The sequence below is a fragment of the Phlebotomus papatasi genome, chromosome 1 (genome assembly GCF_024763615.1).
Source record: "Phlebotomus papatasi isolate M1 chromosome 1, Ppap_2.1, whole genome shotgun sequence".
In the NCBI taxonomy this organism is placed as follows: Eukaryota; Metazoa; Arthropoda; class Insecta; order Diptera; family Psychodidae; genus Phlebotomus; species Phlebotomus papatasi.
The window spans coordinates 18,983,887-19,010,915 of record NC_077222.1 but is presented as its reverse complement, the minus strand read 5'-3'; the positions used below and the strand labels follow the sequence as shown (position 1 = coordinate 19,010,915).

At 33.3% G+C, this 27,029-nt stretch overlaps 4 protein-coding genes across 4 annotated transcripts in view; 2 read left to right on the top strand and 2 right to left on the bottom strand.

Moving 5' to 3' along the window:
• The first annotated feature begins 589 nt into the window (after positions 1 to 589).
• On the top strand, positions 590 to 1,401 carry LOC129798127 (actin-related protein 2/3 complex subunit 4). Its single transcript, XM_055841116.1, has 2 exons — positions 590 to 737; positions 795 to 1,401. The coding sequence occupies exons 1-2, from the start codon at positions 704 to 706 to the stop codon at positions 1,265 to 1,267; spliced, it is 507 nt and encodes a 168-aa protein (XP_055697091.1). The 5' UTR covers positions 590 to 703; the 3' UTR covers positions 1,268 to 1,401.
• On the bottom strand, positions 1,330 to 2,368 carry LOC129798125 (uncharacterized). Its single transcript, XM_055841113.1, has 2 exons — positions 2,099 to 2,368; positions 1,330 to 2,042 (listed from the first exon to the last, which is right to left on the bottom strand). Exons 1-2 carry the CDS (start codon positions 2,250 to 2,252, stop codon positions 1,432 to 1,434), a joined length of 765 nt encoding a protein of 254 aa, XP_055697088.1. The 5' UTR covers positions 2,253 to 2,368; the 3' UTR covers positions 1,330 to 1,431.
• Positions 2,369 to 6,811: 4,443 nt separating this feature from the next.
• LOC129798109 (guanine nucleotide exchange factor subunit Rich) overlaps positions 6,812 to 27,029 on the top strand; it is a 45,161-nt gene continuing 24,943 nt past the window's right edge. Inside the window, exons 1-8 of the mRNA XM_055841088.1 lie at positions 6,812 to 7,126; positions 7,188 to 7,295; positions 7,369 to 7,702; positions 13,259 to 13,392; positions 13,484 to 13,575; positions 13,648 to 14,428; positions 17,494 to 17,977; positions 23,950 to 24,041. Of these exons, the coding sequence (XP_055697063.1) occupies positions 6,983 to 7,126; positions 7,188 to 7,295; positions 7,369 to 7,702; positions 13,259 to 13,392; positions 13,484 to 13,575; positions 13,648 to 14,428; positions 17,494 to 17,977; positions 23,950 to 24,041 (2,169 nt within the window). The 5' untranslated portion in view covers positions 6,812 to 6,982. The remainder of the gene's footprint in view (positions 7,127 to 7,187; positions 7,296 to 7,368; positions 7,703 to 13,258; positions 13,393 to 13,483; positions 13,576 to 13,647; positions 14,429 to 17,493; positions 17,978 to 23,949; positions 24,042 to 27,029) is intronic.
• On the bottom strand, positions 24,043 to 26,177 carry LOC129798130 (adult-specific cuticular protein ACP-20-like). The gene is made up of 3 exons (XM_055841119.1): positions 25,877 to 26,177; positions 25,620 to 25,751; positions 24,043 to 24,507 (listed from the first exon to the last, which is right to left on the bottom strand). Exons 1-3 carry the CDS (start codon positions 25,889 to 25,891, stop codon positions 24,259 to 24,261), a joined length of 396 nt encoding a protein of 131 aa, XP_055697094.1. The 5' UTR covers positions 25,892 to 26,177; the 3' UTR covers positions 24,043 to 24,258.

The window sequence follows — 27,029 nt, the reverse complement described above, 5'->3', positions numbered from 1 at the left end:
AAAAGCACACTCGCTAAAATGAAAATTAACAAGTTTCCAGCAACATATCCGATAAAATTCGATTCCTTAGTCCATTTCTCCTTAATATAATACTATTTCAAACCAGAATTCTCCGTTTTAAATAAAATATCAAGTATTTTATTAACTTCATTTTTCGTTACTTTGGTGAGTTTTTTAATTTTTTTTCCAAAGGCAACCCTAAATTTACTTCGGCTTTTTTCTTGGGCACCTTTGTTTTAAATAATTGTGGCTATCAAAATTGCAACGGTTCGGTGATCTTATTTTGGCGGCAACTCCTCAAATAAAGTCCAGGCAGTGCCATCTTTTATCTGTTATTGAATAGTGCCATCTATGTTGGAAGAGTGGAAAGTAAAATTATGCTTTCAATTAGTATAAATTTCATGAAAATTTCAATTTTATGTTAACTTTTCTATTAAATTTGTTTCATCTATTTAGTTTTATGCATTAGGTTTTCTTTTTCCTTTTTGTAAATTTGCTGTCATAGAGAAAATGATTTATCAGAATAATTTCTAGTTAAAAAATTATAAGAAGAAAGCCGGGTGAAATGTATGAAATTTTCAATGTGAGCAAACCCTAATCGTTATTCATTCATGGGATATTTGACAACCTCCTACGAAGATTAATCGCGTATTTCTAGGTGTGGTGTAGGAAAAGTGCGTGAAAAGGCCCCAAAGACACCCCAATGGCTGCCACACTGAAGCCCTATTTGACTGCCGGTGAGTCTAGTTTCCTTCTTTGGATGGGAATCAAGCTAATACCCTTTTAATGTGCAGTTCGTCACACTTTAACTGCGGCTATGTGCCTGTCCAATTTCTCCTCGCAAGTCGTGGAGAGGCACAATAAACCCGAAGTCGAGGTGAAGAGCAGCAAAGAACTGCTCCTGACACCCGTTGTCATCTCCCGGAATGAGAAGGAACGTGTTCTGATTGAGACCAGTGTCAATTCCGTTCGGATTAGCATTGCCGTGAAGCAGGCAGATGAAATTGAGAAGATTCTCTGCCACAAATTCACGCGTTTCATGATGATGCGAGCGGAGAATTTTATCATACTCCGCCGGAAACCCATCGATGGCTACGATATCAGCTTTCTGATAACAAATTTCCACACTGAGCAAATGTATAAGCACAAACTCGTAGACTTTGTCATTCACTTCATGGAGGAAATCGACAAGGAAATCAGCGAAATGAAGCTGGCCGTTAATGCTAGGGCTAGGATCTGCTCTGAGGAGTTCCTAAAGCGATTTTAAAACTTGGACAGACTCCTGAAAGTGTCTCCTTGACAGCATTTCCTTGTATTCCACAAAAAAACTTTTCTTTTGTATTGGTATTTTTTTTTGATTCTACATTAAATTAAATCGAGATTTAAAACTTAGAAATTAAATCCAGGAATTTTTTTTTTACCTGCCATGAGCTACTCATCTCCGTAGAGAATGTCATCTAGGAGGGCGAGAACTTTGCGTCTGAATCCACTCATTTGTTTGTCCGTCATCTGTTCCATCTCGGGCAGAAGGCTCAGGAGAAACATCTTCCGGGGATTGTCCGTCTCAGATGCTGAGTATTTCCTCTTTTGGGTCTTCACTTCGCCGTAGTTGATGGAATAGGTCTCATTGTCTGTATCTATCTCCTGAATGAGACTCCGGATCAGGCGTTTCTTCTCCGTGTCTCCCGCTGAAGTGGCCTGGGTGAAGGAATCATCCAGCACAACTTCATACTCCTCACAATCTCGCTGTTCTTCCACCGGATCTGGCTTCACGCGCCTCCCACGCAGAATCCTACGCTTCCCGCCACCACCAGGTGAATCCTCATCTTCATCTGTATTCTTCGTCGATGTGTTCTCCTCCTCCTCCAGGGCATTTTTCGCCGTAAGCTGGTACGGGACTGTCATCTTGACGAACGGCATGATGAACTTCATCTCATCCATGAGATAGTATCTGCATTTCAGCTTCTGCCCATTCTGTTCTGCTTTCAGCTTTCGCAGGAATACTGTCCGCAGATTCCGCCACTTGTCCCGAATATTTTGAGCTGAAAAACAAACATTTAACTCCCTCCGGATGGACAGAAAACCCCCAATTCCTTACGATTGTCGCCCATTTCTTCAGCAATTTTCTTCCAGACCTTCTCAATATGCTCTCGGTCTGAGTATTCTGACATCCCAAAGTCATATAGGCAGGGATTTGCCTTCACCAATCTCACTAGGCGCACATTCTCCTGGTGTTCCCTGTGCCGAACCATTTTGAGATGCGCCACAAACGGATAAACAGCAAAAATTTTGTTATTATTATTTTCCTTCACGTCAGAATGCAATTGGTTTTGCTTTCTCTTAACTTAAGAGGGGGGATTTCCCTCTTAATATTTGAGCGGGTTCCCGGCCAACACAGTGTTAACAAAACTACCCGGCCAACATAGTGTTAACAACTAGCTGCTAGTTGTTAACTCTTTCGCGTCATTAGGGTCATATATGACCCGGGGAAAAAACAATTTTTTTTTGACTACCCAGCGAGCACCAAATGCTAAGCTTTTTCAAATCAGCTGAAAACATATATTTTTTCAGCTGAGCTCTGCTGACCTCGAAGTTACACTAGCGATCGCAGTGGCAATTACAGTAGAGTCTCTCAAATCTAAATCTCTCAAATTCGAACGCCGTTTGGATTCAAAATGTCAATTGTGAGGTTATGTTAGAAAGTTCGTATTCTGGATGAATGAAAATCATATTTATGTGCTTCTTCCTGAATATTTACATACATTATTGTCGTATAAAATGAAAAGGAAGTATGTTACCACTAAAACTTGCGAGAAAGTACGAAAATTTGATTCAAAGTACAATTTAATCTCACACAAATTTCGTTAGTTTTGAAAAAATCGTTCGAATTTGAGAGGAGAGAAATGTCAAAAATACCCCCCGAGCGTTCGAATTTAGGAGACTCTACTGTAGTCAAAGTTATTCTTTTTCCCCAATCGAGTGAAAGACTTTAATGCACTTGGTTTTTGTCTTTGGTGAGTTTGAGTAGAAGCTAAGGTTAGCCCTTTCCATTATTACAATTTTATGATTCTTACAATAATCACATTTGACATTAAAAAATAAAGCAAAAAATTTAAAATTCACACAAATTTTAAAAAATTATATTTATAATATATTTTGAATAATATGTATTCTTAAACCTTTTCCGACCAATAAATTTAATTTTTTTGTCTAATTTTATCAAAAAATATTGTGAATTCATTTATAAAAAAATATACTACACCTAAATTAAAATTGCATTGCTAAGAATTCTTGTCCGCTGTGATTTTAGAAAATTAATAACCCAAGAAATTCTTGGGAATTCTCAAGATATTTTTTTATTTAATGAATCTAAATTCGAGAAATATTGAAAAAACTTCGGAACCTCATGGAAATACTAAGAAGATCAAGAACATATAGAATTTAGAGCCTCTATCATTTTTATTTAAGGGTATACACAGTCTATTCAAAATTATTTGTAATGATTTCCAACAAATTAGCATATTTTCCTGACTTCAAAGGTATTTAAAAACTCTCTTCTAAAAAATATAAATGCATATCATTTTAATTTAAAAATTGAATAATCGAACTAAACAAATTTTTCATTTAAAAAAAAATACGTACAGTATTAAAAAACGATAATTATTGGTTTGTTATTTTACCACGATAATAAGAGTAGTTTTTTGCGCAAAAATGCGCTTTAGAAAATTTACAATCGAAAATTTATAAATAGAAAAATGCAGCATATACATTATGCATATGCATCGTGCACGGATCATACATTTACTTCACTTGTAAAATATAAAACATTTTATAACATAAAAAATATATATTTTCCGCATTCGCCGCAGCAAACAAAAACGTTTTTATGTAAATTTTTCAACTTAAATTGTGATAAAACAATTATATTTTGTTTTGTAGTATGCATAGAAAATTTTTTGTAGTATTTTTAAAGACATCATTGAACTCATTAACTCTTTCCGGACCGCAGCATAATGCTGCAAGCCAATTTCACTTTTTTTTTTAAATCAAAAATATCTTAGCTCAGAAATTAATTGAGGTCCTACAAAAAGTATTTTACATATAGACATCCTTATAGTTTGTAATCATTCACAAGAATCGGATTTTTATCAGTTCTGAATAATTAAAAAAAAACATTGTTTTCCACAGAGTATTCATATGCTGCTTTGAGTAATCAGATTCCGAAAAGAGGCGAAAGAGTTAAGTGGGGGAGTCACAACTTTTAAATGGATTTTTTTAAATGCATCTGCAACTTTATTTACCATAAAAAGTTAAAAAAGTAGAAAAATCCTGTTTCAAGATCAATTACAATAGTTGTGACCGACTGTGAGCATAATACATCAATGGCTGTTCCAGGAAAGATGCCAATATTTAATTGCGAAAATTGAGGAAAATATGCTTTTTGCAAAAGAAATAACATATTTTTCATAAATAATGAATAATTTTATAACCCCCGACTGAATATTTCCTCAGAAAAAAATAATTTTTTTTCTCGGGAAAATAATGACGCAATTCACTAAAAAATGCAACATTTTTGGTCGGGAGTATGTTTAATACTCCTATTTGACCATTCTCTATAGACAGCATACCGCAGCATAATTCCTATAATAATATAAGTAATAAAAATCGTGATTATAATATCCCCCAGTTGATAAATAATTTCAGAGACATTTCCAAGTCTATTTTGACATTTTGAGAGAAAAAGAAAAAAAATGAAAGAGAAAATTTTCTGCTAAGTGCTTCCCGGCGCCATATACCGGCAGTGTTTAGTTCTGCCATCATCCGCTGCGAGCGCTAAACAGTGCCATTTTCATGTATTTGCTTAGCACTTTTTGTTCGAGAGCTGCTGATTAGCCAGCACACCGATTCAGCAAAAAAATGCTGAAAATCCTGTTTTATTCTGCTAACTGTGCTCGCTGGGTATTTACATTAATTGAAATCTATCAGTTTGTGCACGACATCATAATAGAAGGATGTAAGATTCTTGGCTAATTTTCTCAAGACTCCAGATATTCAAGAAAAAAAAAAATTTGAGATCAAAAGTCACGAATTTAGAACTTTGTGAAATGACTTTTCCTTTTCAAATTTTTTTATATTCATTTATTTTTTTCAGCAAAAAGTTCTTTAGAAACACAAAATAGAATATCCAAAGATTGTATATTGCATATTTTGATATAATAAACTACTCACAGAGAATATTGGGAAAGAAAAATAAAGACAGGCTATACCGATGTGGAGCAAACAGAAAAGTACGGAGGTTCGACCGATGAAAATTTTAAAGTTATAGCGATTAGAACATAATACAAGGATTTTGTAAAAGAAATAAAAGAGTAGTATAGAAGAAACTAAGAATATTTGTGAAGTTTGGAGTCAAACAAAAATACCGATGTTATCAGTGTAAGAACTAATGTATTTTCTAAAAGATCCATAATGGACGCTAATAAAGAATTATATATAATACTCTCAATTTTCCAGAAAAGCGTGTAGAATTTTCCGGGTCATATATGACCCTATTGTCCCCAAGGGAAGCCGTGTTTTCGTCCCAAACCTATAGCGAAATGTAGTTGGGACATTGTTTTTCTTTGTGAAATGCACGCGGGACATCTTGCTCCTGGACATTTCATCTTATATCTGATGAATTACAGTAGAGTCTCGCTATAGGCCATCGCTCTATAGTCCACAATTTATCGACCGTTGATTTCAAAACACTGATTTTAAGTTAGGTTATGTTTTTTAGTATGCGACATGCATAATTATTTTAATACTTTTGGCAAATATTATTGAGTAGTTGTGATAATTGTAATCCATAATGAAGAGAGCGAGGACAAGTACCACAATCGCAAAGAAAGTGGAAGCCGTCGAGCAATTTCAATACTAAAAATCGTTGATAATTTTAAAATATTACATGGACTATAGTGCGACCCAAGTGTCAAATTTGAAACCAAATATGGACTATAGCGAGACTCTATTGTATAACATATTTTGCAATATTTTAGAGTATTTTGCAAGCGTCTCATATTGTGCAATTGTATTGTGTGTGAATAAATATGTGGATAAGTTTATTTTTGCCAAATACCACTCAAAATATTGTGACAGAGACTGTTTAAGGGATTACCAGGAAGATTCCTTGAACACCAGAAGTACAGTGTTCATCAAAATAATCCAGTTTGCCATGGTTTTGGCCAAGTTAATAACTTCAAGCAAAAAAAACTCTTAAAAAGCCCGTGATATAGATTTTGAAAATGGTATGTACACTTCCCTTGAGGACAATAGGGTCTTATATGACCCAGGGTTTTTCCGAGTTTACACGCAATGGAAAATTTCTTTCTTCTCTGAACTATAATATTTAATCATAAAGCATTAGGAAAAACTCAATTTTACATGAATTCATCTGCTGAATAAAAGTGTGGCGCGAAAGAGTTAACGCGTTAACATTTTGTTACTTTTGGCTGTTGGAGCCGGGTGGTTTTGCGTTCTCTTAATTTAAGAGGGGGAATTTCCCTCTTAAAATTTAAATGGGTGCACGTTTTGATATTTGAATATTGGTAGCCTTGCTATTTTGTTTTTTGTTTTTGTTCATTTTTTTGATTTTTATCACAAAAGTTACTATTTAAATAGCTGAAGACTATTCTAAATAAGCTACAAATTCAATCTTATATGAATTTTCTACGAATCCTTTAGCTTAACATCAAGAAATATGTATGGATAAAAATCTGCCTCTAGGGTTTGCAGCCAACCTTCAATTAAATAACTGCCATTTTTTAAAAACAGTAAGCCGTTGTGCAAACTTCAGTATTGTTTTTTGTGTATGTGACATGTTGGAGAAATCAAGTCGTCAATAAAAATAATTTTTCCGTGCGTTTTTTCATGCAGTTTGGAATGAAAAAGATGTGATGTCCCTGCAATAAATATCAGTGAAAAGTGTTTGTGAACAATCGCGACAATGTATTTTCCGGTTGGCTGGCCTAAAATACTCGATATCGCGGAAACGGGAGATAGTTGTCAATTGCTGAAGATTTGTTGTGACCGAGTTAAGATTCTCTTTGCCATTCTCACGGAAGACAGCCTGAGAATCTGGTACACAAAGGTCTGTTGTTGTCCATACACCAAATATCTCCCATGGGTAACCCCTTGGCCCCCTTTTTCAGCCATGTGTGCCAATTGTCTGCCATCGACGGAGTGCAAAATCGATAGAAAAACATGGGCGGAACATGTTGGTGGAGTGGAAGCCAGATTCCAGCATGCTTGTGGTTGTGGTGAGTCCGGAAGTGCTTTGTCTTACACATCCACTAGCACCTGACCGAATTTCTCTCTTGGTGTCTCTTGCAGACGGAAGAGGGAACCCTGTTGCTATATTCCTTGGGAGTGGTTGACACACCCAAAGGAATCTACAATCAGATTGATTCCCCATTTCAGAACCTCCGTCGAGACAGTGCTGAGCTGTTTGTCAAGGAGACCATTCCTTGTCTCATGCTGGCACTGTCTCACGAGGTACCACTCTTTGTGCCTGTCACCTGCATCTCCTGCGTCAGCATCTCGCAGATGATGGTGGCCACGAAGGCAGGAAAGGTGCTACGGATACGCTGGGATGGAGTGGAGGAGCGCGATTTCTCACTGGATCTCAAACGCATTCCCTTTAGTGTGAATCAACAAGTTAGCTATGGTGAGTGAATATCTTTTACGTTTTAGGTCAATTCTTAATTCTATTTTGCCTCAAATTCCCGCGAGACACTAAACAACGGGAATTCTCAGAATGGAATTTTATAAAAATAGTTTATAGTTCATTGAAGCCATATTATTTGCATACAAAGACAATACAGAGGAATTACTGTCCATTTAATTCGGGAATTGTCTGAAATAAGAAATTTACCCAATACAAAAACCAATATATTTCGTACAACACACCATTTCCCCTTCATCCGAGACACTTTCCCTTCTTTCATATTACCTTATTTTTATATTGAGAATTTTTTTATTGTGATTAGTAAAAAACTAAAAAAAAATCACATTTTTTTTTTTTTTAAAAACGGGAAATGTCAAGATGATGACTGACTGATTTATTGATTCCCCTGCCCAGAATATTTAACGATTTTTGGGCATTTAGGGTAAGTGTGCCAAATTCCGGCCAGCTTGCAATTTCGGCCACCTTTTCTGTTCCTCGAATTTCCATGAATTTTTTGTTTTACATACTCCAAAGATTATACAATGCAAAAACTAACAAAAAATGTCGCTTCGACGAACAAGATAATGTGAAAAAGATATTGGAAGAATTCCCGAAGGGCAGGAAATATGAGAATGAAGGTGGCCGAAATAGGGCACCAAAGCTATGTCTATATTTTTATTCATTTTAAAATGTATTAAGAATGATTTTAGAGTAAATAAAGACGGTAAACTCTTTACAAGGTTCCAAGCAACACTCTTTCAGAAGAAAGAATTAAAAAAAATCAATTTGTATTTAAAATATTACATTTCAAACTTGATACTTTGACGCTTGCATGCAACTATGCCGAAATTTGGCACACTTACTCTATAGCATTCAGTCCCGGCATTAATGCACTTTGGGATTATGCATCTGACGAGATTGTGAACATACAATTAAGCAAGTTTGTCTACTTTTCGGAGTTTATTTATCAATTCCTTTTTTAAATACGCTTGAATGTTAGGGTAAGTGAGCCAAATTTCGGCATACAGTAGACTCTCTCAAATTCGGGCATATGGGATCGAAATGTCAGCCGAATTAGAGAGAAATTCGGGCGACAAACTTTTTGAAATGCAACGATTTTTTATTCATCTGCATATAGATATTGAGTTTACACACTGATATATCGTAAATTGCATGAAAATCCCTTAATAATGCAAAATCACATCAAAACTAAGACAAACCATGCCAAATTTTAGCATATTTGATTCATTTGATAATCATAATCAAACTTGAAAAATGACAACAAACTTTTTTCAAATGTAACCGCTGCCCGAATTAAAAAGTAGCCCGATCCTAAAAGAGCCGAATTTGCGAGAGTCTACTGTAGTTGCATATAATCACCGAAGTCCTAAGTTTGAAATGCAATATTTTTAATTAATATTGATATTTTTTGTTACTTCCTTCTCGGGAGGGTTGTATGGAACCTTGAAAACTAATTTATCATCTTTGTTTTCTTTAAATCACTTACTAAAATATTGAAAAATTAATAAAAATATGGACATTGGGTAGTATTCCGGCCACTTTGAGTGAAATACCGGCCACCTTTTAAATAGATAGGATAGAAAATTTTAAAACGTCAAACGGAACGAAATTAAGATTTAGTTTAATACGTTTATATGACCCATAAGCCCTGAGATCTTCCGTGTAATTTGTCCTGAAGACCTGAAGAGTAGCATTTCAAATTTACGCGCAGATTCCCGTAGCAATTTGCACTTCCTGAACTCTTCCAATTACTTTTTCACATCATATTTTTCATAGAAGCGATGGTTTTTTCTCTGGACATTGTAGAACTCAGAAATTGAAAAAAAAAACACAAAATGAATAAGAAATTTAGGAAAGCAAAAGATGTTGCCGGAATAAGCAACACTACCTCACCGGAGAGACGCTTACAAAGTATATACTTTTTTACGCGTAATACAGGATCCAGATAGGAAATTTCACCCGAAATTTAAAGATTGATTCACTATTAACATAAACAGAAACAATCTTTAATGAAAACTAATCAATTTTCATGAAAAACACCGAAGGAAAATTAATTAATTAGTAATTTCGACAAACGTCTAATTTTTGAAACGTGTAATTTCCCGCGTGTAATCTATAGAATTCTGTGTAAAGTGGTGCGTGTAAAATACAAAAACTTGTAATTTCCAACGTGTAATTTTATTTCAAATATTTTCACAAAATAGAAATTTTTTCTCGCTCCTTCATTTTTTTTCCATTTTCATCAGATGATGTCTCAAGCCGAGTACTAGGGATGATTTTATTTTGTTGATGATGTTGATGATGATGAGCGAATCTGTAAAAGGAGACAATTTTTATGAGAGATTGAAATAGAAAATTTGCTGTTCCGGGAACACGATCATGAACAGACTTAGAAGAAAATAAGAAAAAAAGCTGAAACTTTAAGCTTTCTGCTATCTTCCTTCATTGCTTCACCAGCTATTCCTTCTTCATGTCCTTACAAAATGCTGAATTCGGTCTTCCTGTCATTCCGTCAGCTCCTTGACTTTTATCCCGTCTTGTTGTCCATCCGCGTAAACTTTTCCTCTGTGAATAGAAAATAAACCAAATTGTATGAAAATGGGAATGATGTGAACCCGTGATAATCACAGATTGTCTGTAGGGAAATTGTTCCCGGAATGGCAGAAGTGCGACTGGAGAAATTCCATACTGGACAAATGAGCTTAAGATAAATCAATTGTGCACTGAGGGATGATTTTGAACTCACTTAAGATCACAGGAGCGCACTACAGAGCACTTACTGATACTGAGAGAAATCGTCTTTTCCGGGAATAATACGTGGAATTTAAACAAGTTTTAAACTTCAAAACCTGTTCAAAAAATTGCAGATTTTTGCACCGGTTTTTTAAAGGATTTCTCTGTAGGGTTGATAATCACTCTGGGAGCTACTTTGGGGGCCATCAGTGGCCAGAAACTGCCCTTTTAGACAGAAAATTTGTGAGTAAAATGACGCCCCGCAACCAGACATTTCACACTGGATTTTTTCCACTATTTTTCGCAATAACACTTGAAAACCCGCACTGAGGAGATGCATTTTACTTTTTACTTAACGGATTTGGTCGTTTTTAAACAAAATTAGGGCGTAAAACTCGGAAAACAAAGGAAAATACTCACCAAAGTGGATGCTTCCTGCAGCTGTCAAACTGTAATGGTGAATTTACACGTTTTCGATTACACGCACCAAATTTTACACGCAGTGGAATTTTTGCCACTTTTTTAGTGACACAGTTCCACTTAAATAATGGTAAAATTACATTTTTAAATTAAACGCTGAAAATTTTTACACATATAATTTTTTACACAAAATTTACCATTTTAATAGTGGTAAAAATTAAAATTTACAATTTTTTTAGTGGTAATTTGGAAATTACACGTCATTTTTTTACTGTGTACATAATTTTAATTAATTTATTTCCATGGCCGAAATTACACTCAAAGTGGGCGAAATCAGAAGCTGGCCGAAATTTGGCACACTTCCTCTATGTGAACGTTATATTGAGAAATATTACAATTGTGCTGCAAATTACAAGCGACACAAACGAGCAAAAGAAGTTACGGCAAATGCTGATTAGAGAAAATTTTGTATGAAAATTTGTCGTAACCTGCCAAAAATGGAAGTTACGACAAATTCTGATAAATTTTTAATTAATTACAGGCACTTACGATAATTTTTATTTAAAATAATTTTTATTGGGCTTATTAAAGTTTCTTTTTCTGAAGTGCGTTTAATAAACAAAATTACGCTGATTCTAAACATGTATTTATCTCAAAATCGCAAAAATGAAGTTATGACAAATGCTGATTTAACTGACGATTTATCGTACACTGAAAAAAAGAGGCTGCGATTAACTTATTTTTTCGTCATAACTTTAACACTTTTTGTGTGTAAAAATATATCAACATTTTTTAATGTTAATTTTACACCTTTTAAGGGTAAAATTAACATGAAATAAGGGTAACTTTAACCCATAATATACCTCAAAAGGGTAATATTAACACCGTTTTCGGATCAATACTGCAGGGTAAAATATACATTTCCGAAATGTTATTTTGACTTTTTCGGATTTCTCTCAGTGTATATATTTTTTTCGATGTGGAAGCTAAACGGTCAGAGATATCAACTATTGGTCTTCGGGGACCCCCTTCTCATAAGTCTATATTGTTTAGAGAAATTTGTCCTCGTTAGTTTAGGTTTTCTCGAAAATTGCTCCAATGATTTTATTCAATTTCGGATATATTTTTAAGGTAGCACAGGTGAACATTTCGTTGACCGAAAAATTTGTCATTTTGAATTTTAGAACCGATATACACACAAAAATAATGCGGGAAGATTTCCTAGCTAGAGTGCTCTATTTCGTGAGTTCGAGCGGTTCGAGCATTTAGCAAACCTCGGGACGCTTTGCGACTCCTTTTTGTGCTCGGGCAATTTAAATTCATTTTTTTTCTCATATTAATGTTAATTTTACTTTGAAATTACTTTTAAATTAAATTTATGAGATGTATAAAATCTGTATATTTATGGGGAAAGTTTATTAAATTTCAAAATTCGGACAAACCTTGATAGGGTAAGTGTACCAAATTCCGGCCAGCTTGCAATTTCGGCCACATTTTTTGTTACTCAAATTTCCATGAATTGGTAATTTTTGGATAATCTAGAAGAGATTATACAATGCAAAAAATAATAAAAAAATGTCTCTTCAACGAACAAGATGATCTGAGAAAGACATTGGAAGAATTCTGGAAGGGCAAGGAACTATGAGAATGAAGGTGGCCGAAATAAGCCACCAATGCTATGTGTATATTTTTATTAATTTTAAAATATATTAACCCATTCAGTCAATGCACCAGAAATATTTGAGATAGAATGTTCATATTTTGGGATTAGTTTCCTACAGACTAATAGATGAATTTTTTGAAAAAAAAAAAAAATCTATTATGGGGGCGCGGGGATTCGCCCTCAAACACACGTCTTAACGGTCACTGGATTTAAATTCTGTGCATTAATTCATTACAAACTCTATTGCTTTAGATAGAGTAACTATCCAAGAACACAAATTGTCAATTAGAATTCAAATCAGGAAAGAGGAAAGAGGCCAATTTTAACAAATTCGACGGGACGTAGCATTTTCCGTCCGCAATTTTGAGCAAAAATTTTGCATGACCTTCCGCGAAGCAAGAAAACAATAACAAAATGTATTTTCATCTCTGTCGGACTATTTTTCCCAAGTAATTGAAGAACTGAAGTTAGTAAAAATCCATTCCCGACAGCAATTCAGATAAAAATTGCTCAGAAATAAATCATCAAAAATCACTCAATTTGCGTATGATGTATAATACCATGGTAAGGAATGGGTTAAAGAGAATTCTTTTGAAATTTTACTACAAAAATTTAGAATTAAAGTTTAGGAAATTTGTAATGATTTTTTAAGAATTCAAGAAATATTGAGTCAGTTCTGGAAGGCTCAAAGGAATGTGTCTCCTGATTTTTATTTGCAGCTGTGCCAATTTTAGAAGATAAGGTTCATATAACTTCAATGGATTACTCTCCACTTGTGGGTGGTTTTGCAATAACGCTTAACGACGGACGAGCCGCCTTTCTCACGGCAAACAACCTCAAGTTTGATCCAAATGTACGTAAAAACACATTGTTCGTTTTTTTTATTATTATTTATTTCTTCTTTTTCCCAACGTAATTGTGGTTGTATGGTGTTTCTCTTGCAGCAAGTTCAAGGAATATGGGCTCAAAATATTGATGATGCTAGTTGTGCCACGATAAATCATAAATACCGTCTCATTGCATTTGGACGCAAAAAGTAATTTGTCCATGTCGCGATTAATCCATCAACTTTTAGTTAAATTTGTGGAATTGATTTGTTGCTTTTCAGTTCTCAAGCTGTAGTTTATACAATAGACGATTTGACTGGAGGTCTAGAGATGTCTCATGCATTGATACTCAGTGCCAAAGATTTTCCCGGGTCTCCGGGAGCTGTTAGGGAGATGAAATGGACTCCAGATGGTTGTGCAGTGGTGCTTTCATGGTGTAAGGGTGGGATTTCGCTTTGGAGCACCTTTGGGTCAACACTGATGTGTTCTCTGGGGTGGGATTATGGGCTCAATGTGGATCTAGCCAGGCACAATCCGTTGGATATTTTATCAATGGATTGGTCCACGGAAGGGTATCAATTGTTTATGGTGCGTCAGACAAATGCAGCTGAAGTTGAGGGTGAAAGTACCTCAGTAGAATCATCGAGATCTCTTCTAGTTTTGGATTTTGTTAAAAGCTCAATGTCCGTGAACCCGTGCATGAGCTTCCATTCGCATCTTCTGCTGCAGGGCGATGATAAATTGTATATGAATCAGGGTGAGAGTCTCCGGAATATTCACTACAATTCACGCAGCTTCGGCACAGATCTCCGGACATTTGATTCGCCCTTCTACACGGGCTGCAAACAGACCAACTTCTTTGCCACATCCTATAGTATCTGCACGACAAGTTACATCAATGATGGAGAGATTAAGCGTGTGGCCAATGATGATGCCATGTATCATTCAGATGACTATGAGCTGGGAAAATCACTGCAAGTCACTAATATTCTGTCGGAGAGCAAACACTGGATTGTTGTGCAACTTCCCACAGCTTATATGGCCAGCAATTGGCCAATTCGAGTAAGTTTCAACATGATTAAAATAATAATAAAATAGGGGAGAGTTGGGCTATTTCGAACACATGATTTTTCTTATATGCTTTTTGAAAAATTTGTGAAACAAATTATTAATTATTTAAAAATTTACAGTTTACGAATTTTATTTTCTGATTAAACTCGATATTTTCTTCAACCGGAAGATTGCTTACGAATTTGAGGTTATGTTGAGCCTAACCTCAAATTACATTTTGAATAACAAATACTGATTTAGCAAATAATGCACAAGTTTTGTTTTTCAGGTTTTAGTGTTTTTTGTTTGCTTTTTTCAAACTGTAATGTTTTTATTTACTTAAACGTGAACAAAGGGCCAAAATTATTTCCTTTTTTAAAGTTAGGATTTAGTTCAATTAAAAATTACACACGCATGGAAGTTTTCTACTCTTTTAAAATATGTCCAAAAATGCACCATGTTTCTTAATTTTTTGTTGTTGAGTCAAAATTTAATTAGAAAGTTCGAGTACGTAAAAATATAACCTAAAAAATCTTTGATTTTGTTTTAGAATGTTCTTTTGTCAAAACTTTTGTCAAATATTTACTCTAAAAGAAAAGCTGTAATTGAAAAGCTTTCTGATACCAATTTTTCATAAGCTTCACACTGAGAAAAAAAAGAGGGTGCGATTAACATTTTTTCCTCATAACTTTAACACTTTTTAGGTGTAAAAATATATCAACATTTTTTAATGTTAATTTTACACCTTTTTAAGGGTAAAATGGGTAAAATTAACATGAAAAAAAGATAACTTTAACCCCTAATACACCTAAAAAGGGTATTATTTACACCGATTTCGGATCAATACTGCAGGGTAAAATTAACATTTCCGGAATGTTATTTTAACTTTTTCGGATTTCTCTCAGTGTCAGAGTTCTCGAAATACATTTTTTTAAGGTTAGACGAAATTTAACTACAAATTTGAAAGGAGATAAATATTTTTGGTCAGTAAAAATTAATTTGCTTAGTATTCGATTGCGAGTCCTGTACCTTGATCTCTCCCTTTCCGATGCACACGCGCAAGATGCCTTTTCAAACTGCGTCATATGAGCCTGCCTCAGTAGTTATATGTGCCTCGATGACGACGGTATTTATCGTCTGGATAATAAAATGAGTATAATAATAAATAATCCAAAATGACCAGTGAAAATTCCAAGTTGATCAGTAAATGTAATAATTAAATCCATAAAAATGTCACAATTATTAATACCTTTAATTTAAAATGGTTTATTTATTACGGGATACTCACTGGGTCAAGTTCGCTTTATGATGAAAGTGTCCCGGGCTTAAATCTCCTTTAGGTCACCAGGAAGGAATTTTTCTTGTGTTAAAGGTGTTCGGATTGCATCCAGTGAGCTTCACTGCACTTGATTCCACGGACATGGAACTGACAATCTCATTCTGTATAAGAAAAAATAATAATGCGTGTCTAGAAAGCCCCTTGTGGGAAGGCCTAGTTCCTTCATGGAATATTGTCCTACCATTACTATTATTACTATTTCTTATCTTTGAATTTTTTTTTGACAAACAAATGTTATTTTTTTTTACTGTTCAAAATTTTATGTTTTCCAGACTAAATTTAATTTAACACTGGTCAATTTTAATTTTTATGTTTCCGGCATACCTTTTAAGATCAAGAAAATTTCATGAAGTTGAATTTCACATCCTTTTCTTTCATAAACGTCTTGACAATTTTATTCTATCTTATTATGCTATTATTATTACGCTATCTTATTCATTAGCACTCCAAATTCGATTGAGCGAAAGAAAAAGACGGAAATTTTGTCTACATGAAATTTTTTTTGATATAAAAGGTGTTCCTGAGTCTTTACTGATCAAATTAAATTTTTTACTGCTCATTTTTTTTGTCGAATTAATCTTTTAATGACAAATGGGTTGCCCATAATTTAGAAAATAATGTTTTAATCATACTTCAGATGGCAAGACTAAAATGAGTAGTATAAAAAGTAGTAGTATAAATTTAGTTTTACTGATTGAATTTGGTTTTGCTGATTAAATTAATTTTTTTGCTTATTTGTTTTTTTTGTCGAATTAACCTTTTAGGGCAAATGCATTACCCATCATTAAGAAAATAATCTATTATTCATACTTCTTATAGCTTAAACCAAATGAGCAGTAAAAATTCAAATTTGATTTTACTGATTGAATTTGGTTTTGCTGACTAAATTTAATTTTTTATGGCTCCGGCACACCTTTTAATTCGGTAAAATTTCATGAAATCAAATTTCGGAACCCTTACACATTTTCCATATGTCTATCTCATTCTCTCGCACTCTTCTTCTTTTCAATATCACTTTAAATTCAAATTTGGTATGCGAAAGAATGATACAATCATATGCAAAACATGTGAGAAAGAAAGGGATTTGAATTTCGACTTTATGTAATTTTCCTGATCTTCATAAATTTCATAAAATCAAAATTCACATCCCTTTTTTTCTTAAAAGCTTTGAAAACCTGTTCTTTTGCACTCGTCTTCTTTTGAAAATTACACCAGATTAAAGCTATATCAATTCAATTTTGAGTTCGAAAAAGTGACGCAGACTTATGCAAATCTTCTGAGAATGACAGGGGTGCGAATTTTGATTTCATAAAATTTGACAGACCTAAAAGGTGTGCCGAAGCCATTACTGCTCATTTGTTTTTTTTTTGCATATATCAGAAATGAACAAAAAATAATTTTCTGACTGATGGATGACCCCCTTGTCCTAAACGGGTAAAACGAACAAAACGATTTTTTTTCAGTAAACTTTTCGTCAGTAAAATATTTCATTTTATCCAATAAAATGTACAAAATTGATTAAAAATTATTTTAGCCAGTTCTCAATTATCCGATTTCCTTTTTAATTACCTGCTAAAAATTAACCTACTAAATTTATTTAAAATACCGATCAGAATGTTGCAGTAAATAAAATTTGTGAAAGGTATGCTGAATAGCCCGTCTCTCCCCTATATTACAATATTGCAGACTGCAACATCTAATTTGACGATTTAATTCTCTTTCTTCTAAAAACCCACAGTATAGTGCAATAGACAAAAGTGGAGTCAATTTGGCCGTTGCTGGCCGTCTGGGCTTTGCCCTATATTCACTAACCACACGCAAATGGAAGTTATTTGGCAATGAGACGCAGGAGAAGGATTTTGTGGTGACAGGTGGACTGTTGTGGTGGAATGAATTCATCATCATGGGCTGTTACAGCATGGTAGGGCATAGTGATGAGATTCGGCTGTATCCGAAGGATGCTAAGTTGGACAATCGCTTTGCCAAAATAATTCCGTCCAGTGCACCAGTTGTACTGATTAATCTCTACAAGGATCAACTGATTGTCTTCACCAATGATGGCTTTGTGACGAGTTTTGCAATAACACGACATGACTCACAAACTGTCGATTTAATGACATTCCGTCTGTATGATATTAGAGAACTGTGTGTCCATCCAGCGTGCATTGTTTCCGTTACGATGACCAATCTCAAAAATGAGAGCATTCCACGGGCTAATCAAGGTGAGGCAATTTTACAGAGATTTTTTTTTTACAGGATTGCTAAAAACTAATTTACTTCTTTTCTTCAATTTGAAGAGCAATATGTCCCAATACTTTTAGACATTTTATTAGAAATGCAATTTGAAATTAAAGCACCGAGTAACATTGTCTTAGCAACTAATCTAAACTTCATAATTCAATCAAGATAAAATTATTTTTGGATTAAATGACTTTGAAATTGAGTTAATTCCTATTGGAGCTTTTGGCCTATTTATTGCAGAGTTGAAATGTTTTTACCTTTTTGAAAGTTACTTCAAAACTTACACTCTTGATAGTAAATACAAGGTTACACATTTTAGACAGACCAAAATTAAAGTAATTATCTCAGAATTACATCAAACAAAAGAGGAAAATTGGTAAAAAGCGGCGGTAAAGTCTTTACGACTTTCTCTTTAGTGCTTTTATGGAATAACTACGGATTACTATTTCATAAATCTCATGTTTTGTATTAAATATGCTACACAAAAATAGGTCACGTCTCTTCAAGATCAATTACAATTAAGAGAGAAAAAATATGGATGTATCATTTCGAATTTTCCTTTCAATAGAATAATGTCTACCTACATAATTCTTCTAAACTGTTTTCTGAAACATTTCTTAATTTAAAGCCTCTACATATTTAAAGCATTTTTTTCAAAAATTGCATTCTTGACAGAATTTTGACGATTTTCTTCAAAATGGAAATTTTTTGACAAAAATCGCTTCCAATGTGCAAAGGCCTTTAGGAACCAAAAAATGAGGGCTTTGTTTTATATTATTTTCCATTTAAATTAGAAGTACAGTGGGACCTCGATAGAGTCAACTAATTATTTCCAGGTCTGTTGACTATTGGATTTGTTCACTCTATCGGAGTCCGAAAAAATCAATTAAAAGGTGCGATTTTGATATAAAGGGGTATTATTTAATGTTTGTACTAGATCATTGATAAATTCAAGACGATAGTAGAATATTTTATTAAATTAATCCATAAATGCTATATCCTCTGGCCCAAAAAAGTCGTGTGTTTAGGAAAAACTTGGAGATTAAGCAATGATTCTTAAGAGTATTTTTATTATTAGTAAATACACTCAGTCCCGGGATTATGCACATTTTCGGAACCGAAAAAAACGCGCGAAATGGCATTATGCATCAAGAATATTTGCATACCCGCAGGCGATTTCTTTTTAAAGAATTTGCTTAAATTTTTTTTGCTTATAAATTTTAATTTTCTATTGCTTATTTTTGTTTTTGATCCAAATTTTCTTTTGAGATACTGATATTTAAAATTAAAAATGTAAGTTAAAATAAATTTACACGTTTTCTGTAAAAGCGTAATTTTTTTTATCGTTTATCATGTACATTTTTTTAAAAAAAAAGTAAGGTCTTTAAAATGTTCGAATAAATTTAGAAAAGTTTCTTCACTACACTAAAAAAATTAGCATCCTGTACATTTTTTTTTTGTAATTTGAGTTCATATTTTTTTGTTTTTGCCATAATAGTATTCACTTACAAATTAATGATGCCTCAAAATTTCTTACATTGTGATCACAGACCTAATCAAAAAATTTTAAGACAAGAGAGAAAAGACAAGCAAACTTGTAATCAGTCAAAAAGATTAAAATCACGTAAAGAAAACTATTTTGCTGGAAAATGATTACACGGTTAATATACCTACGAATGTTATCACGAAATTACCATGTTCTTACAATAAATATTGTTTCTTGTGTTCAAAGTGTTACGTTGATACACAATAAGACTGGTTTTTATTTAGAAAAGATCATAATAAAATTATATAATATTATTAGTTCAATAATACAAGAAAAGTTGACTATCGGAGTCAATTTGGGTGCAAGTTGACACTATCGGAGTCCGTAGAGTAACAAAATAGCTGTTGACTCTATTGGAGAATGACTCTATCGGGGGTTGACTCTATCGAGGTCCCACTGTAGTTTAAATATAAAATATTGATGTAACATTGACTGAGAGGTTTTGATTCAAAAATAGAGATCAAAATTTTGGGTTATTTTTCTGAAGAAAATTTCATGGAAAAATCACTTTAAAGAAGGAATTGTTTCAGATTACAGATCCTCAAATTTTAGAATTGTTAGAGTTTTTGAAATTACTGTAAAAGTATTTTCATGTGAAAAGTAAAGTCATTTGGTGCAGGGGTACATGGGGCAAAATATGATTGTTAAAAAAAATTATAATCGTTCAAAAAAAAGAGACTGATGCTTCAAATTGTTACCATCGATATTCTTCCTGGACTTCCAGAATTTTCAGAGTTTTGAGGAATTCAAAAAAAAATAAAATTAAAAATAAAGAAAAATTGGAATTTTGAGCCTTAAGAAGAATTCTTAAAATGAATTCTTTTTAAACTATCTTCCTACAGGAGATATTTATTGGTGTTTATGGAATATATTGGATCATCTGAACCCAAATCATTTATCCGCTTTTAGGATCTTACGATTTTTTCCTTCAGAATTTTTTTTTAATAAACGACATGACTTGGGAAAATAAGTAATATTACTCGGTGTACTTCACTCCAGTTCGCCTTTTATGTCTTTTTATAAAGCAGCGCAAGTATACTTTTTTTTCCCAAAAAACAATTTTTGAGAACTAGAAAACACATTTTTTGTAAGGATAGTAACTTCTCAAATCAAAATTGTAGGATATTAACCCATTCAGTCAATGTACTAGAAATACTTGAGATAAAATGTTCATATTTAGGAATTAGTTTCTTTGCGATTAATAGATGATTTTTTTGAAAAAAAAATCTATTATGGGGGTACGGGGAGTCGCTGTCAAACACACGTCTTAACGGTCACTCAATTTGAATTCTTTACATTAATTTCCCAGCGAGCACACTTAGCTGAAAAAAGTAGCGTTTTCAGCATATTTTTGCTGAATCGACTAGCAAAAATTTGCTGACTGATCAGCAGTTGTCGAACAAAAAGTGCTAACCAAATATATGGAAATGGCACTGAATCGCCAATTTTGTTTCAAGGTTAGCAGAATTCAGCTGAAAATACATATGTTTTCAGCTGAATTGCATTCGGTTAGCATTTGGTGCTCGCTGGGTTATTACAAACTTTACTGATTTAGATAGAGTAACTATCCAAGAACAGATTAGCAATCAGAATTCAAATCAGAAAAGAGGATGAAGGCCAATTTTAACAAATTCGACGTGATATCAAATTGTCCGTCCGCCATTTTGAACAAAAATGTTGCATGACTGTCCGCGAAGCAAGAAAACAATAAGAAAATGTATTTTTATTTTTGTCGGACTATTTTTCCCAAGTAATTGCAGGACTAAAGTTACTAAAAATCCATTCTCGACAGCAATTCACATATCAATTGCCCAGGAATAAATCATCTAAAATCACTCAATTTGCGTATGATGCGTAATACTATGGTAACGAATGGGTTAAATTTCCTATTAAAACGTGTCAATTGAATATTTTTTTTTATTACCATAAATCGTCCTACACAAAAAAATAGTTTGTAAAATTTCCCGTAAATATTTGTAAATTTCTTTTAGTTTTCAGGGACTTATGAAATCTTCGTAAATCGTATAACCTACAAAAAAGTTCGTAAAAGTTTATAGTCTTCACAAAATATTGTTCGTAACATAATCATTTGACGAGTTTTGTTTGTTTCTTTTTACAAACATTTGTTCGTAAATTTTTGTTTGTCTGGAAAAAATTTACGAACGGGTTTTTGAAGACATTTACGAATAAATGTTTGTAAAAAAATGTTAGTCAAGTGATCATGTTACGAATATTGTTTGTGAAAAAGTACAAACCTTTTATGTACTTTTTAGTGAGTTATACGTTTTACGAGAATTTCGTAAGTCCCTAGTATAAATTCACAAACATTTTGTCGGTTGCCTCAGCAACTGTGCTAACTGCATTTGATTTGTGTCAGCATTCGTAGTAAGCAACGCTTCGCTGCGCGGCGTTTGCAATAAATGCAAACACAAAGCAGATGCAGTTAGCACAGTTGCTGAGGCAACCGACGATTTACGTACGATTTTACAAAATATTTTTTTCTGTGTTTTGTTGTTACTAATGCTGCAAATTTTTTAATCTTCTGGGAGCTCTTAAACAAAAATCCGTTTTGTAGCTTTATAATATGTTACAGATTGTTTTTTACTTTAATGGAAATTTGCAAGATTAATTGTTGATATGCGCATCGAAAATCTTATGTCTGTCTGTCCAAATACGGAAACTCATCCTCTTCATAGATTTTTCTTTTCACAACATTCAGCTATTTTATCTCCAGTATTTCTAGTACACTATGCTCTGGTGGGTTAATATTATACTATATGCATAAATCTTTATAAATTTGGTAATATTGAAAAGCTCTTTAACTTTTCCCCAAACCAAATGTGTTCAATTTCAATACAATTTTAAATCGTAAATCATTGGAAACTCCATTGTTAAGAAATTCGCAATAGCAAACGTATTTCTGGATTAGATAAATCTTATATTAATGCAAGAGTCTTTTTTTAATCCTTAGTGAATTAGGTACAACACTATTTAAATTCAAATAGGGAAGGATGAGGCAACTTTTCTTCATGACTGATTTGCTAATTGAGCACACTGAGAAAAAAAGAGGGTGCGATTGACTTTTTTTCTTCATAACTTTAACACTTTTTAGATGTAAAAATATATCAACATTTTTTAATGTTAATTTTACACCTTTTTAAGGGTAAAATTAACACGAGAAAGGGTAACTTTAACCCCCAATACACCTGAAAAGGGTAATATTTACATCGATTTCGGATCAATAATGCAGGGTAAAATTAACATTTCCGGAATGTTATTTTAACTTTTTCGGATTTCTCCCAAGCAGCAATTTTTTTCTTAAAATAGTCTTGTAGAATTCCCTAAGTAAAGCACTATAGAACCAAAAATCTATTAATTTACTTATAACGCTCTTGCTTCCATCATTGGATTACTATAAGTCAAGTGGCGCACTCTTGATGTTCTTAAGAGCTGCTATAGGAATATCCACAGAAAATTTTCACTTTAAGTATTTTAAAAGTGCACTAAAAGACTTGTCTAATACTCGGTTCTATAAGGCAGTTATTTTGCTTCTTGGGCTTTCAGTGTATGAGCCATATTCAAATAAATTATATCCCGTTTGCTTATCTTAGGTATTGGCTATCTAAAAAGTTATAGTACAATTCCTATAGATGATCATTTAGTATCCAAAAAATGTTAGTTTTGGAAGTAATGCCCCATTCTCTCCTACCTGTGGTATTTTTTTAGAACAATAAAAACTCAATAGTTTGCAAAAATGAACAGATTTTTTCTTCTACCAAAAAAACAACAAAATAAGATAAAAGAAGGATTGGAAAAACTGAAAAACAGTTTTAAAAGAAGTGAGATAAGAACTTCAGATTTGTATTGGAATTGCATAAGTAGAAGGGTTGGGAGAAGTGTAAGGTCTATTACAAAATCGATTTAAGTGTAACATTAAGAGAAATGCATCACCCAATTTCGGTCAAGCCTCCTTCAGTTGATCTTATGCATTATACATCAATATTCCTTAACTTATCTCTATCTTGGATTTTTTTTATGTGAACTAATTTATCGGACATTTACAATGCCATTTTTGATTAATTACTATCTAGTTGTTTTTATAATGGTTTTGTAATTGTTAATAAAACATTCAATTAAATTTTTTTGGAGTATACTGACAAAAATTGCATAACTTTTTTTTCGTCGATTTTTTTTTTGGAATAACTTTTCCAAATCATAAATTCCACTTGATTTTCGTAACTTTGTATTCAATTAGAGAAAGAATGCTTCAAAAAAGATGTTAACATCAACTTTAATCTTTATTACCGTGTCCAAATTTCAATTTCACTTTTAAAATTCGAGCAATTGCGATTGATCAATAACCCAGTACCTTTTTTTTCTTTTTTTTTACTTCTTGTGAATGTTCAGCGAGTCAACAATCAGAGACCTTGATCTTGAATGTGTCCGGACGCCTGTGGATGGTGCAGAAGGAGAATAATGGAAATTCATGTGAACACCTGGTAAGTTTGATATTTCATTTTTTTTATTTTGCTTTTTTCATCATACGCATTTTTTATCAAGTATAAAAAAAGAGAGTATTTTATGGGTATAGGAGAAAAGAATGAAAGGTAGAATGTAAGAATATTTTGTCGAGAGGCCAAAAACTTTACAGCGAGAAAAGTAAATGAAGTGATATATCACAAGTAGAACACAAGCTAGTGATTACACTGCTCAAATTCAATAGTGTCCGTGGTATTCGTGGTGGTGGGGAACGTAGTGGTGGACGGCGTGTCCGACCTTCTTGACAACAGCGTGGAATCCACTGTGAGGATCAGCTGTGTACTCAACCACACGCTTGGTACCATCAGGCTCGTACAGAGAGTAGGATCCAGTGACGTGGTGTCCGTCGCTATGCTCCCAGGCTTCCTTGTGGTCACCGGTGTGGGGATCCTTCACGGCATACCCGAATTTGTAGGGGGAGGGAGCCTATTGGGAGAAAGGGAACATTATTCCGAAACTGCCTTTATGGGCCTTTGGTTTTAATTGTTCAAATATTTAATGTTCTGTGGGGATTTTTTTTTGTTTTGAACGTTTTTGAGCAATACAAACAACTTTTTAAAACATGCGAAATTCATATATTGACCGCTAGTGGCGCTGGAGTCGCTTTTTTTTAGCTGCGGACGGAAAGTTATGGAATGTTCTTTTTTGTATTTAGAATTGCCCAAGACTAGAACTCAGAAATCTGGAACGTTTCAGAAGAATTCGATAGACTTTCATGATAAAAAATGCTTTAAAACAATTTTTGAAAAATTGACTGAAAATTCCGTGGAAGAAATCAAGAAAAATTTAGCATAACTTTGGATTTCAGAGCGATTCTTTTCGAAAAAAAATCAGGATATTTTTTAAATAATTCAAAAGTATTTCAGAGAAATTTAGGGGAGTTTTACAATTCTGTGAACATTATGAAAAATTAAAAAGGAATAGGGAGAAATTAAAAAAATAAGACAAAACACAAATCAAAATTTTACGTGATAGATTTATATTTATAACAATCCGAAAGAATTTAAAAAATAAATAATAAAATTTATCTCAATATCAGAAAGTTTCGAGCACTGAAGAGCATCGTAAAATATTGTAGAAAGTTTTAAACAAATTTTGAAATAAAGAAAATACTTTTTGCAAGGGATAAAAAAAACAATTTTAGAAAATTGAAATAAAACTTGAAGATCTTTGAGCAATTTATAAGAACTTTGCAAGAACTAAGCTAATTCTTTTTGAAGTTTTAGGAAGGTATTTAAAAGCACTTTAGAAAATTTTAGAATAACGAATAAAAATGCGAAAACATTAAAAACAACTTTGATAAAACACCCAAAAGTAATTTAGAAAAATCAGGATGGATTTGAAAAGAATTCAAGAATATTTTGCAAAGATTCAAATTGAAGAAAATTGAAGACAAATTGAGAATAATAAAAGAAAATTAAGAAAAATACAATTAAAAATTAAATTTCAAGTGAATTTTGGGGACAATAAAAAAATTTAGGGACTTTTGAACAATTCAAAAGTACCAAAAATTCAAATTTTGATAAAGGGATACTTACGTGATGGTCTTCGTAGTGATGATCGTATCCACCATGATGATGGTCCACATGCTGGTTGAAGTGTGCATAACTCTCAGCATGTCCTGGGAAGGCACTAGCGGCAACAGCCAGAAGGACTAAGCAGCAAATAACCTACAATGGTTGTAGATAGAACAAATTTAATTCAATCCAATTTAATCCATTCTCAAAATCGAACTGATGCGTGCAATGTCCAGTGAAAAAAAAAAAATAACAAAAATAATCCACTCAATCTTCACCTGATAGGTACTCATTTTGGCAGTGATTACAAAGGAGTTTATAAAAAAATATTAATATATATAAAACACAAAGTTGAAACTCTGTTGTATGATTATAGTGTGAACTATTCCGATGCGGACACTTGACTGTTTTGATGGAAACACGTACAAGTGCTTTTATACCTGTTAGTGGTGTTTTTCACTGTTCCCAGAGAGTAGTACGAAAAATTTTAACATATATCCACCACATAGATTATGTCCGTTGTGCAGCAGCATAGAAAGTTTTGAAATACACTTGGCAATAAAATAATATATTGCGAGCGCGCGCACTCTCAAGACAATAGTCCATGGACTTATCGGAAGTAGTGTAGGGTAACAAAACACATAGACAGAAAATTTTCTTACCCAGGCACTCTCCTCAGGTACACTATCTTATACATACACTTGATCTCTTTCTTATTAAATGATTTTAATTGAGTTCCAAAAACGTTGCATAATACTTCTCCAGCGGGCTTCATGGACTTCTTGTGTCTTTTCTGTTTGTTTGCCTTTTTTGCCGCCTCCAATCGATAAGATTCTCTGAAGCATCCGATAAATATAAACCAAGTCGATTTTACCGGAGAAAATGTGTCTCTAGAGTACTCGTCTTTTTTTGCCCTCTTTCAATTCATCCAGATTTACTCCTCTTGCTTCTTATACAAACAATGTTTATAAACACTAGTAAGCAAAATTTAACGAAGCTGAAAGAGCAGAAATGGAACTATGCAAGTTTCAATATGTAATGGACCTTTTAAGTAAAATATTAAAGTTTTAAGTGTTTAAAAGGGTCATTCTAATGTCCTAAACACACTTATGACTTAAGCCGAAAGACGACTTAGTGGAAAATGATGGAAATGAGTTTAACCATTATTTCTAATATAATTACGCTAAGTCGTCTCTCGGTTAATCCTCAGGTCTGTCAATGTCCTAAAGCTCCTCTTGAAAGATTAAATTTCTTTAAGGCCACTGAAAATGAGGAATGACAGGATCATACAATACGTAACCGGACCGTTTTCTGATCATATAATCTAATTATTTATCCAAATTTTCACGAAAAGTGTTGAAACACAATTTTTATTCAAAATATTCGTGTTCTGAGAAATAATTTAGGGGAAGGTTTTTAGGTTCCGCATAC

Bases quoted from the DNA above. Each gene is read 5' to 3' on its own strand.
- LOC129798125 (XM_055841113.1), bottom strand. From the start codon at position 2,252: ATGGTTCGGCACAGGGAACACCAGGAGAATGTGCGCCTAGTGAGATTG. The intron at 2,043-2,098 runs GTAAGGAATTGG...TTTGTTTTTCAG, and splicing joins TGAAGAAATGGGCGACAATC to CTCAAAATATTCGGGACAAG.
- LOC129798127 (XM_055841116.1), top strand. From the start codon at position 704: ATGGCTGCCACACTGAAGCCCTATTTGACTGCCG. The intron at 738-794 runs GTGAGTCTAGTT...TTTAATGTGCAG, and splicing joins GAAGCCCTATTTGACTGCCG to TTCGTCACACTTTAACTGCG.
- LOC129798130 (XM_055841119.1), bottom strand. The intron at 24,508-25,619 runs GTAAGTATCCCT...TTCTCCCAATAG, and splicing joins ATCACTACGAAGACCATCAC to GCTCCCTCCCCCTACAAATT.